Source organism: Acanthisitta chloris, unplaced genomic scaffold (genome assembly GCF_000695815.1).
Source record: "Acanthisitta chloris isolate BGI_N310 unplaced genomic scaffold, ASM69581v1 scaffold2041, whole genome shotgun sequence".
NCBI lineage: Eukaryota > Metazoa > Chordata > Aves > Passeriformes > Acanthisittidae > Acanthisitta > Acanthisitta chloris.
The window spans coordinates 21,354-34,953 of NW_008657453.1; the positions used below are offsets into that span (position 1 = coordinate 21,354).

At 46.1% G+C, this 13,600-nt stretch overlaps 1 protein-coding gene across 1 annotated transcript in view; it reads right to left on the reverse strand.

Moving 5' to 3' along the window:
• Positions 1-13,600, reverse strand: part of PTEN (phosphatase and tensin homolog) — a 34,062-nt gene that overhangs the window by 18,994 nt on the left and 1,468 nt on the right. Inside the window, exons 2-4 of the mRNA XM_009084705.1 lie at positions 11,755-11,799; positions 4,464-4,507; positions 174-412 (exon numbers count right to left, since the gene is read on the reverse strand). Coding sequence (XP_009082953.1) covers positions 174-412; positions 4,464-4,507; positions 11,755-11,799 — 328 coding nt within the window. The remainder of the gene's footprint in view (positions 1-173; positions 413-4,463; positions 4,508-11,754; positions 11,800-13,600) is intronic.

Here is a 13,600-nt window from a genome sequence, read left to right on the forward strand (position 1 = left end):
TTGCAGGAGCTTTTTCCTTTACAACTGCGTTGATCCAACAACATCAAAGCTAAGTCAAATCAGATACTGTACCTGATGAACTATCTCTTCAAGGGTTTGAGCATCAAATTGAACTCAAGAAGGAAAAGCACCAAGTTACATGTATAGGAAGAGAAGAACAGAGAAGAACTCACCTTCTTGTCTCTGGTCCTTACTTCCCCATAGAAATCTAGAGCTTCTTGAGCCTTTAAAAACTTCCCTCGATGCAACAAATATGCACAAATCATGACACCAGTTCGTCCCTTCCCAGCTTTACAGTGGATTGCTGCAACATGATTGTCATCTTCACTTAGCCACTGGTCAAGATCTTCACAAAAAGGTTTGATAAGCTCCAGCTGTGGTGGGTTATGGTCTTCAAAAGGGTACTGTGCAACTGCAAGGAGAAGGAGGAATACATCAAGACCTCAAAGGGAAATACAGCAAACTCAAACAGCGCAGCATTGGGACAAGCATGTAGACATTAACATGTTAAATAACACAACCTACTTAAATATAGATACATCATTTTTATTCAAATATTATTCAGCAATTTGCTGCATATTGTAAGTATATAATCAACCCTGGCAGTGTTCAAAGCCAGGTTGGCTAAAGCCTTGAGCAACCTGTTCTGGTGGGAGGTGTCCCTGCCCAGGGCAGGGGGTTGGCACTGGATGATCTCTGAACTCCATTCCAACCCCTTCACAATTGACTTAACTGGCAATACTTATGGGGTTTACAGTCAAACCACTGAATAACATTATCCTCCTTTCTTCTCTGGGTGTGTACATGTACACACACTTGTTTCCATCTAGAGATGGAAAGAATTTCAAAAGAACATAGAGAGAATGAAAGAAAACTCAAGGGAGCAAAAAATAAGCAGAGAGAAGCACTCAAAGATCTAACACCTCAGCTGAGACGACAATGTCACTCCGACCCGCAGAATTCATAGAATCATAAAGGTGGAGGAGACCTCAAGGGTCATCAAGTCCAACCGTTAACCTGTCACTACAGGAACCCCTAAACCATATCCTCCAGATCCAGATGCCTCTTAAACACCTCCAGGGATGGTGACTCCACCACCTTCCTGGGCAATATTCCAGTGCCTGAACAACCTCACAGGGAAAACATTTCTCCTCACATCTCCTCTGACTCTGCCCTGGCTCAGCTCAAGGCCATTCCCTCTAGTCCTCTCCCTGCAGCCATGGCAGGACAGACCACCCCCCACCTCTCTCCAAGCCCTGTCAGGGAGTTGCAGAGAGCCATGAGGTCACCCCTGAGCCTCTTCTCCAGGCTAACCAAGCCCAATTCCCTCAGCCCTTCCTCACAGGACATGTTTTCTAGACCTAATTACATGGCATGTTCTAGATTCACCAAAACAGCACTTGAAATGCTCCCCAATCCTCCATCAATAGCCTTGGGACCTTATAAATACAACTCTGGTTGACTCAAAAATGCTCAGCTAGGAACACCATTGCCTTTTCTGGCCTAAAAATGAATTCATTTCAGTTTCTGGCAAGTGTTTGTATTCATTCCGTCAGTACAACTCCAGTCACATACACAAAGTTCCTCTTGATGAATCCCCAAGGACTCAGAGAGCAAAGTGAGGGATGAAGTTATGGAACTGCAGCAGAAGTCCAAAGCCTTAGGGAGGTATGTGCAAGGACAGTTTATTCACTCCCGCAAACACTGCCCACGTCAGCTCCCATAGGACCAAAGAGGGAAGCCCAACAAAATAATCTTTGCTAAAGAAACAACAAAGGTTAACAAACATGAATACAGTAATAAATCCTTCCATGTGGAAGAGCCAACGATTCCCCAAATGGTGGTTTTAAGTGGAGGCAGAGATGTCATTTTGCAGCAGACGGAAATGAAAGGAGTTTAGTTAGAAACCTCCCAAGAAAAGAAACTGACAGGAGATGCTGAAAATGTGTCTGTACAACTTTGAGTCTATCCTAAATCTATCCAGGAAGGTCCCATGAAAAACAAAGTCAAAGTACAGCCTCAAAGAACAGCCTGAAATATCCCAAGGAGTCACATCCTGCTGCATATGCTCTCCAAGATACGGGATTCAAAGGCAAACCCTGTGGTATCTTCTTCACAGAAGGAATGAGTAGATGATGACATAGGTGCCCTGTGATGATATGAAGGTGTTAAGAAGAAAAACAAGTGCTGAGCAAGTCCTTGAGAAGGTGCAGTCTTGTATGGATTTTGACTCTGGACACACAGCACGGAAAATGGTTCTCACTACTCTCTCCATGCTCTTAGATGCTGCAAGAAAAACCCCAAGCACATAAAGCAGTGAAATGAGTACAAAGAAAAGGCTGTGGCACAGCAGAAGGCAATTTCCAGTATGGAAGTGGTTTGGAAACTACAAACACTCTTACTGTTTGAGCTAATGCCCAAAGAAGATGCAGATCTTTCAACATTTGGGGTTTAATTTGATGCAGGAGCATCCAAGGTGAATAATGAGCTACTCTGGTGTTTCATGCTCCAAATAAGAAGCTCCCTCTGCATTTAATTCCCTTCAGGAGGTTTCAAAGTAGAACTGTTGTTCCTCTCCTGAGGGAAGTCCTGAGTCACCAACTTGGTTATCTAAGGTTAACTATTTAGGGGGACGAAGAGAGAAAGATGCAACATGTTGTGTTGTGCAGAGGAGCTGTGAAAGGTGCTGTCATCAACACCACTTTGGGCTGGGATTGACAGTGAAGGGATGTGACACCTCCAGATCAAAATGCCTCGATTAAAGCAAACATATGTTCTGGCCTTATTAGGAACATTTTTACTTACTCCTTTTCTCTTCTTACCCAAAGTTCTGCTAAAACAGATCTTAAAATACATTTTCCTGGCTGGTATGTATCAAGTGAGGTGTCAGGAACTGTCACTCAACAGCCCAAGAGCAAATCAGAAGTGATGATGACTTCAGCATGACAATTGCAGTCCTATATTCAGACATTAAAGCAGCCAATGACACTTCGGGCATGTTCAAAATCCTCTTTATAACTAGAAGGATGGTTTAGAATAAAAATAATTAAAGATCAAAAGTTGAGGCCTTGTTGTGATGGAGGATTAGCCAACAAGGCCAAAGTATGTCCATCCCCCACAACTACATAGACACAATTACTCCTCATCTACTCATTCTGAAGCAGAAGAAATCCAAGTTCTACTCCTGTGCACAAAGATGTTTCTCTGCCCAAAGAATAAAGGTAAATCTGTATTTATTTATAAATACTGTCACAACAGGCCCATCAGTTTCCACTTCCCAAGGACCTGCTCAAAAAGCAGCCCTAAACCTTCCCCAAGGTAGCTCTGCCAAGTATTTCAGACCCAATTCATCTCTACGAAGCACCACATGGGAATTAATTGGTTTTTAAAAGCATCAGAAGGTTTGCTCCAGGTCTTCAAATAGTTGTTTTATATCACAGAATCATAAAGGTTGGAGGAGACCTCTAAGACCATCAAGCCCAACCATTAAATCTGTCACGGCTATAACCCCTAAACCATATCCTCCAGCACCACATCCAGACGCCTCTGAAACACCTCCAGGGATGGTGACTCTACCACCACCTCCCTGGGCAATATTCCAGTGCCTGAACAACCTCACAGGGAAAACATTTCTTCTAACATCTCCTCTGACTCTGCCCTGTCTTAGCTCAAGGCCATGCCATTCAGTCCTCGCCCTGCAGCCATGGCAGGACAGACCATCCCCCACCTCCCTCCAAGCCCTGTCAGGGCGTTGCAGAGAGCCATCAGGTCACCCCTGAGCCTCTTCTCCAGGCTAACCAACCCAACTCCCTCAGCCCTTCCTCATGTGCTCTAGCCCTTTGCTGCCCTCCTTGCCCTTGGCTGGACTCGCTCCAGTGCCTCAATGGCCTTTTTGCAGTGAGGGGCCCAAAGCTGAACACAGCACTGAGCTGTGAGCTCCCCAGTGCCGAGTCCAGGGGGATGGTCCCTGCCCTAGTCCTGCTGCCACACTGCTCTTGAGCCAGGCCAAGATGCCCTTGGCCTTCTTGGCCACCTGTGCACACTGTTGGCTTCCATGGAGCTGCTGCCACCAGCACTGCCAAGTCCCTTTGTGACCAACAACATAGTGGCAGTGGCTTAAGTGAGCTTCATTTTTATCCTACATAAACCCGACTCCTCCTAGCTTCACATGGAAATTGTATACTAAGTTTGCACCTGAATCGAACAGAAACTTCTACATAACTCATCCTGCAAACACTTTTGCAACAGCACATTTCTTATTAGAGCTTCATCTGCTTAACTGTGAGGAACATACTTCTCTGAAAGCCCCAACAGAGCAATTCTTTCCACTGACTCAAAGCAGTGTGATATCATTCCTTTTGCCCAAATCTCCTAGAGGAGTATATTAAGCAGCTCCTCCTTTAGACCTTCATTGAGACACACTGGAGTTTCAAGAGATCACACATTAGACAGTCAAAACCTACCTCTGCAGTTAAATTTGGCCGTGTCATAATGTCTTTCAGCACATCTGGAAAAGAGAAAGACAAGAGTTCAGTCTCAGGCACTGCCAATATCTATCACAGCTTGGAAAATCATCTATGCTCATCACCTTTGTGATTTCAAACTAGAGCTAGAGGTTCTATACAGAACAACTGTTTTGCTTCAGACACAAAGTTGCTTATTAAACAGCTATTTTACTGCAAGTCAAATACTTACGCTGTGGTAACTGTTGTCCATTGTATGTTTTAGTCAATGTGACTCTCAATTCATGCAGTGTACTATTAATTTGAACCCTGTAGGATTACCAGCTCCAGCCACTGGCGCAGCTTTCTGCTCCCAAACACAAGAAGAACAGACAGATGGGACCTTCACCCAAATGATTCTGGCCTCAAAGCACAGGTGTCTCAACAGCAATATGGGTGCTAGGAGGGATGGGGACTACAAGGACATTTCAAGGACTCTCAGCTAGTGCAACCTGAACAAGCATACTTCCTCCAAGTCCAGGAACACCACAAGGCCACCAGAGGCAACTGAAAGCCTCACTGAGTATTCTACTGGAGACTGCTTGGATCAAGCTGAGATTGTGATGCTGCTCTCCTAACTTGGTTCTTGAAATTACAGAATCAGTCAGGTTGGAAGGGGCCACAGTGGGTCATCTAGTCCAACCTCCTTGCTCAAGCAGGGCCAGTCCAGAGCACAGGGCTCAGGATTGTGTCCAGATGGCTCTTAAACACCTCCAGTGATGGAGAATCCACAACTCTAGGCAACCTGTTCAGTGCTCAAACACTCTAATAGGCAGTTTGGGTACAGTCTCTCCCTTTTTAGACAGTAAAAGGATTTAGGTATTGATGGATGGAAGCATGGCAAGTGACATCAGAGCCAGGGAAAGTATCCTAGCCCTGTTTCACCTGCAAGCATGGGAATAATGAGGAAAAATAGGGATACAATGAGACTGACAGCAGGGTATCCAACACAGTGAGCCCTGAGCACACCTGAGCTTGGAGTAAGATATTTAATGCAGTATAGTCCTGCTTCCCAATCCTTGGTAAGCTCATCTGGAGATCTCTAAGGCAATACCTGGCTGCCCAGCATAGATTTAAGTAGGATTCAGCTCACATGCCATGAGCCACCTAAAAGCTGATGTTTGAGAGCAAAACTACCTAGAGTTCTGCCTTCGCTTCAATCTCTCTAGAAGACTCCAGAGACTCCAAAAAGGGGTGTTGCAGCTCTGTTCCACCTCTCATGCTGACCAGCGCTCAGCAATCATTACCTGAAATCTGAGCAGTACAACTAAACTACTTTTCAGGTTCTCATCTAACTAGACCAGTAACTAAAGGGGCCTGCAAGAAGGCTGTGGAGGGACTATGGACAAGGGCATGTAGGGATAGGACAAGGGCACGTTTAACTAAAAGAGGAGAGATTTAGATTAGATATTAAGAAGTTAGTCCCTGTGAGGGTGCCGAGCCACTGGCACAGGTTGCCCAGAGAATTTGTGGGTGCCCTGGGAGTTCAAGTGGACTCAAGAGGCCAGGCAGTCACTTTCCCCCTCACAGATGCTGGAAAACACATTTCTGAAGGTTCTGGAGTTGGATGCCTCTCACCACTCTGACACCCTCTCTAGATAGCAGCACAGCAAACCACACTGCAGCATGACTTGCCATGGGACACACACTAGTTATCAGACAGAAACAACCCCATCAGCTGGGCTCTAACACAGCCAAAAGGGCATTCTCCAAGGGAACAACTAGATCAGATGTTGGGGGTAAGGGGAAGAAGGCAAGAGTGGTTACCCTCCACAATGTTCCTCTCTGCAGGCCAAATGAGTGTGAAAGGGCAGACAGGAAAAGGAGAACAACCATGCCTCAAATCCTGCCAAGGGGAGGTCGGACAGGGCTTGGAGCATCCTGGGGTAGAGGGAGGTGTCCCTGCTCATGGCAGGGGGTGGAATGAGATGAGTTTAAGGTTCCTTCCAACCCAAACGAGTCTGGGATGCTCTGAAACAGGACACCAGGCAGAAACACCACAACTGGGAGTCATTTCAGTAGCTGAAACACACCTAGATCTTCTGCCCTGATTATAACTTGTGCTCTTCACAGGACTCCCATTCCCACACTAGTTTCAGGAGTGGTATGAACTCATCTCTTCTTCCCAGGTATGCTATGACTGCAGCCTTTGGAGCTGCATGGAGCTTACTTGACACTTTCAGACACGCAAACCTTTAGGTTCCTATGTGCATGACAAACTGGAGCCTCACAGCACTGCACTGAGCTTTGTCCATGAGACTCATACACCAGGGACAGGTCTGCTGGGGTTGCATATGCTCTCAGTGCTTTCCCTTCCTCCGAATTCCAGAGCCTTCTCTAGGCCTCTGTTAGGGGAAAGGTTTGACAGCTTTCACAGCTCTGACCACGTTGCTGACACCTTCTCTGGGTCAAAGCAACACAACACAGGTTAAGCTGCTGATGGGACTCACAAAAACATGATCTTTGAGAAGGTGAGATGCAGGATCTACACTTAGGATGGAGTCACCACTCCCAGAGCAGCCACCAGCTGTGCTGGGCAAAGCCTGTTACAAGCCAGTCAGCATCTGGGCTTTGGGAGCTGAGCCTGCTAGGAAGCAAAGGAGTTAACACAAAGCATCTTAGCCAAGGTTTCCTGCTTCCTCTTAAAGAAACACCCAATTCAAATGGGCGGTAAGAAAGTACTCAAAACATGAGAAAAAAATCCCACATCTGGGCAGAAAAAGCCTTCAAATCTGGAAGTGTGAGAGAGTAGCAAGTAGAATCCCATGAAAGATAAATAGTTTGGCTGATACCAAGGATGAAACTGAGCACAGAGAACAGCCATGTCCTTCTCTATGCCCTTTTGGGAGTTGGACACAAGCAGTACAGAGCTCCAGAGCACCAAATTCATGTGTGTATAGCACCTGACACACGCTTTGAGGCATGTTGCAAGGGCTTAACACTTCTAATGCATGAATTTGGTGACCACCAATGTATATGTGCAGCAGAGATGTCCCTGACACATACTTTGGGGGACGCTGCAGGGGCTTAACACTTCTAATGCATTGGTGGTTTGTTTAAGCACTATTAGACCTGTAATAAACAGATCTCCACATGAAACCTGAAGGTTTCTTTGCATTTTGGGGCAAGGAGAGGGTTGGCACAGCTCTTTGAGTCCTTCTGATGATTAAAGTTGAGGTTAAAGCAACCCAGAAGCTAAGTGGTGCCACCCAGGCACCTCCATCATCAGTCATGACAGGACTAAAGGCTTCCTCTGCTAAAGCCCATGGACACAGAGGGGCAAAGCATGCACATGAAACCCACAGTGTCCATCCCAGCTCCTTCCTCTATCCATCTGCCTGTAGGAGACTTGAACCTTTACTAGACTGAACCTTTCCTGCCCAAGGAAATACACTGGAGGAGATGGAGATGATTACAACAGGGGAGGGAACAGTTTGGCAGCAGGTGGGTAGGAAAGTGGAAGAATGTATTAAATAAAGAATACTGAAGAAATAGTAAAGGGTTAAGGGTAAGAACCAACACAAGAAGCAAAAGGAAACTGCTCAAACCCTCCCTGAAAAGTTAAAAGCCAAGATGTGAGGATAAGGCAGAAAAACCTCTAAATCCTTTTAACTAGAACTGCTCAATACTTAGATTATTACTGACTTCATGTACAGCTACCTTAGGGGAACTCAAACCCCATGACAGTGCTTGAAATGACTCTGAATATAGCCACATAACTCCTCTAACTCCCACCTCCTCCTTTCAGGCACAGACAATAGGTGGTTACTGGAAACTCTCAAAAGTGAGGTTGAAGCAACCCAGAAGCTAAGTGGTGCCACCCAGGCACCTTCCTCATCAGTCATGACAGGACTAAAGGCTTCCTCTGCTAAAGCCCATGGACACAGAGGAGCAAAGCATGCACATGAAACCCACAGTCTCCATCCCAGCTCCTTCCTTTAACCATCTGACTGTAGATTTGAACCTTTACTAGACTGAACCTTTCCTGCCCAAGGAATTACACTGGAGGAGACGGAGATGATCACAACAGGGGAGGGAACAATTCAGCAGCAGGTGGGTAAGAGATTAAAGTGGAAGAACATGGTAAATAAAGACTTCTGAAGAGATAGCAAAGGGTTAAAGCAACACAGGTGAGAACCAACACAACAAGCAAAAAGAAACTGCTGAAACCCTCCCAGGAAAGTTAAAAGCCAAGAGGTGAGGATGAGGCAGAAAAACCTCTAAATCCTTTTAACTAGAACCGCTCAATACCTAGATTATTACCAACTTCATGTACAGCTACCTTAGGGGAACTCAAACCCCATGACAGTGCTTGAAATGACTCTGAATATAACCACATAACTCCTCTAACTCCCACCTCCTCCTTTCAGACACAGACAATAGGTGGTTATTGACAAAGGATCAGCTCCAGCTGAAGTGGTGAAGCTCTCTGGAAAACCTATGGATGCAATTCTTTCCCATCTCTTGACTTAACAGTGTAATAATACACCTAACGGCACTTATTAACATGTGTATAAATTTGGCCTGCATGAAGATTATGAGCTAACTTGGCCTCTCCAGACAGGGATCTACAGCTCCGCAGTAACCACTTGAATCTTCATTTGCAACTGGGGGAAGAAAAGCCCCAGACTTTATTTAAAAGGATGTTTTATCCTGCAAAAGTTTATCTGAGTGTGAATATAGTAATTAAGAAGTTTCACTTGGGACTGTTTTCAAGTTAGCAACAAGAAAATCCATTTTGCTATGTAGAACTTGCAGACAAAAAGCCTTTGGCACACCTGGACAAGTTCTCCCCACAGGCTTTTGTCTCATCACAGCTCTTTCACTCAGGAACCTTAAAGCTGTTCCTGTGTAGCACTGAGGGACTGTTTCGGGGACTTTTTAAATAAAATGAGGTTGTTGCACTCAGCAAAGTGGAAACTACTCAAGTACCACCTCCCAGAGGAGCTACTTGCTAAGACACATCAGCCTGACTAAAATCCTATTTGCTGACCAAGCCTAGAGGGTCACACAGAGCAACCTAAGGAGGTTACCTGTCACCTCTCAGACCAAACTGGAACAAGCAGCTCATGTGAGGCAAACCCAGATCTTGTGAGTGATCCCACAGCCACATTTCCCAGCAGCTGACAGCTGGAATCAGGCCCAAGCAGCAGGTGGACACTGAGCTGGAGCGGTTCTGTTCAGAGGGCTGTGCTGCCCTTCAGAGGGACCTGGACAGGTTGGAGAAATGTGCAGAGCAGAACCAACTGAGATTCAAGAAGGGCAAGTGCAGGTCCTGCCCCAGGAGAGGAAGAACCTCAAGCACCAGGACCGGTTGGGCACTGACCTGCTGCAGAGCAACTCTACAGAGAAGGACCTGGAGGTCCTGGGAGACAACAAGCTGACCATGACCCAACAGCGTGCCTTGGTGAGTAAGAAGGCCAATGGAATCCTGGGATGCATTGGGAAGAGCATTGCCAGCAGGTCAGGGAGGTGATCCTGACCCTCTGCTCAGCCCTGGTGAGGCCACACCTGGAGTGCTGTGTCCAGTTCTGGGCTCCTCAGTGCCAGAGGGACATGGAGCTCCTGGAGCAGGTCCAGGGGAGGGCAGTGAAGATGCTGAAGGGACTGGAGCACCTCCCTGATGAGGAAAGGCTGAGGGAGTTGGGGCTGTTCAGTCTCAAGAAGAGATGACTGAGAGAGACCTCAGTAATGTATTCCAGTACATGAATGGAAAGTGCCAAGAGGATGGAGCCAAACTCTTCTCACTTGTAGAAACCAAGAGGTAACAGTAGAAACTGATGCCCAGGAAGTTCCACCTGAACATAAGGGAGAACTTCTTTCCTGTGCATTCACTGAGCACTGAACAGATTGCCCAGAGAGGCTGTGGATTCTCCCTCAATAGAGATGTCATGTGCTCTGGGCTGGCCCTGCTCGAGCAGGGAGGTGGGACCAAATGACCTACTGTGGCCCCTTCCAACCTGACCCATTCTGGGATTCTGCTTTGCTCCTCCAGAACATGCAGAAGCTGTCAAGAGGCTTCAGGCGTGGTGACAAACCAGGGCAGTTCTATCTGACATGATCCTGAGCTCTGGAAGGCTTCAAAGGAAGAGGGGCAGAAACTACCTCCTCAGAGAGCTCCACCTACATGCAGCAGGAGCCTTCAGCTCCTCTAGGAAGCACTGACCTTCTCACCCAGAAACTGTATCCAGGAATTCAAAGGTTACCATTCTGCAGAGCTTCTAAGATGGAAAACACATTTTTGCCACTGGATTGTAGGAAAGATATGACATTTTATTTACATGTATTTTTCTGTCTCATCCTACCTCAGGCTTTACAGACAACTTCAAGAACACACTTTCACAGCTTGTGGTATCACTTCTCTCCAACATCAGAGTTATATAGCAGTATAACCTCTCAGCTAACTCAGAGGCAGATTTAAGTGCTTATTTTTAATGACCAACAGACTATACTGCCAGGCACTGCCTGGATTTCCACACTATGCTAATTTTTCCATTAATTACAGATATTTAGCCACATACTCATTTAAAAGAAATTGAAGCTTAACAGTTCAGAGAAACAATAAATCTTCAGCTTAGACTTCTAGGAAAAAAACGAGGGGTAGGAAAACCATGACCTACTTTTTACCATCACAAAATCATTGATACAAATGAAATTAGCCTAAGCTAATATAACATGAAAAATTTGATTGAGAAACAGCAACAAAAGCCCAAACCCTCCTGTAACAATAACAGCTTTCTGCATAACTCAATTTTCAGAGGAAAACATTACATTTAAAGAAGTGAGAAACCATCACCAAGTGCTCCAACAGTTTTATCAAAGCACTAAACAGGGAACAACAAGAGTGAGGAAGCAAATAGAGCGTGGGGAAAGATATAGTTAGGTTAAAAAACCTAAAGGAAACCCAAGAAAATCTTCATTTGGTAATTCCTTCCTGGCAGACACTAATACACGAGATAAAGCCTGCTGTGAATTACTTTGCACTTTTGGATCACATGGTATAAGCTGCAGATGGGCGGGAGGCCAAGGCATTTCAGAGCCTTCAAGTAAGTAATAGCAATCCACACCAGCATTTCATTTCACCTCACTCAGCTCTACTCAGAGAAGTCCCAGAGCTCTCAATCAGGAGTCACTGTCTTACAAAATGAGCAAAACATCTCCAGTTCTGCTTTAGGACAGCAACAAGCCACTTGCACTCCCCTAAGCTAATTACAAGGCTCATTATTTGGGGAAAATCTAAGAGGATACTTACAGATTGTATATCTTGTAATGGTTTTTATGCTTTGAATCCAAAAACCTGAAGGAGGAAGGAAAAGAAAAAAGCATGGATTAATATACATTGCAGTCATGGTGACCTTAATTTGCAGCACCCTCAAAGCATCGCCAGCTCTGCCTTGCCAGGCCCTGATGGGGCCTACAGTGCCTCAAAGTCAAACTGTGTGTTGCAAACCTGATAAAAACAATACAGCAGCATGGATGAGATGAGTAATGCAGCTAAGGGAAGCAAGATAAGGTTTGGTGATGGTTCTGCCTGTGGGACACAACAACCCCATGCAGCTCCAGGCTGGGGGAGGAGTGGGGTGAGAGGTGTTGGTCACAAAGGGACTTGGCAGTGCTGGTGGCAGCAGCTCCATGAAAGCCAACAGTGTGCACAGGTGGCCAAGAAGGCCAAGGGCATCATGGCCTGGCTCAAGAGCAGTGTGGCAGCAGGACTAGGGCAGTGACCATCCCCCTGGACTCGGCACTGGGGAGCTCACAGCTCAGTGCTGTGTTCAGCTTTGGGCCCCTCACTGCAAAAAGGCCATTGAGGCACTGGAGCGAGTCCAGCCAAGGGCAAGGAGGGCAGCAAAGGGCTAGAGCACATGAGGAAGGGCTGAGGGAGTTGGGCTTGGTTAGCCTGGAGAAGAGGCTCAGGGGTGACCTCATGGCTCTCTGCAACTCCCTGACAGGGCTTGGAGAGAGGTGGGGGATGGTCTGTCCTGCCATGGCTGCAGGGAGAGGACTAGAGGGAATGGCCTTGGGCTGAGACAGGGCAGAGTCAGAGGAAATGTGAGGAGAAATGTTTTCCCTGTGAGGGTGTTGAGGGAGGGACTGAGTCTTCCATTTAACACTGGGATATCCAAGGGAGAACCTTAGTGCAGAACTAGGAAATTGGGATAAAACCAACATGATTTCAAGGGATTTGGGGACAACACTGAAAGGGTGTTCAGGCCCTGGGATATTGCCCAGAGTGGTGGAAGAGTCACCATCCATGGAGGTGTTTAAGAGGCATCTGGATCTGGCACTGGAGTATATGGTTTAGGGGCTCCAGCAGTAACAGGTCAGTGGTTGGACTTGATGGTCTTAGAGGTCTCCTCCAACCCTGAGGACTCTGAGATTCAAAGATCTGACCTGCAAGTGAAATATTTACTGTATAGACTGATTCCTCACATCCCTGCACATCACTCTGCTAAGCTGAGGAAGTGTTGGTTATTGTTAAAGCACAAAGCATTGATGACACCAAGTATCTGCAAACACTCCCAGTGTCATTATCTATGCAACACATTTTGCCACTATGAAAAAAACCCCAGTTAAAATCACTTTAGTGCTGGTTTCAGCCTGAATCATTCACTCTAATCCCATTTTAACTGATCATTCTTTGCCACTGAAGTCTGTCCCCAGTGCTATTCAGAAAGAAGGAGGAACCACCACACTTCACACTCATTTCATGCTCACTTTGGAACCAAAACTTCCCTTCCAAGCCTCAGCAAGGCAAACTGCAACCATGATTCATCAGAATTGCTGTGCTGATCTGTGTCACCTGGCAATGTGCAAGAAGAAATCACATACAAATGTTTACACTTAACATCATCAACAGTGTGGAGCTGCACATCAGCCAGAAGGAATTTAATTAGCCATGACAGAACATGCTGTTCACATTGCAAAGCAACACTAGCTGCTAAAATCCTGGAAAGCTCAAGCAAAAACACACTCTGCTTATCAGTCATAATATTCCAGAAGAACCTAGAGGAACTCTTGTGCTTAAAGTCATGGTTAAAATGAGAACAGATGTGAATGTTTCCTGGGCAGTGCTGAGGGGGAGATTCCGAGTTCAGCAG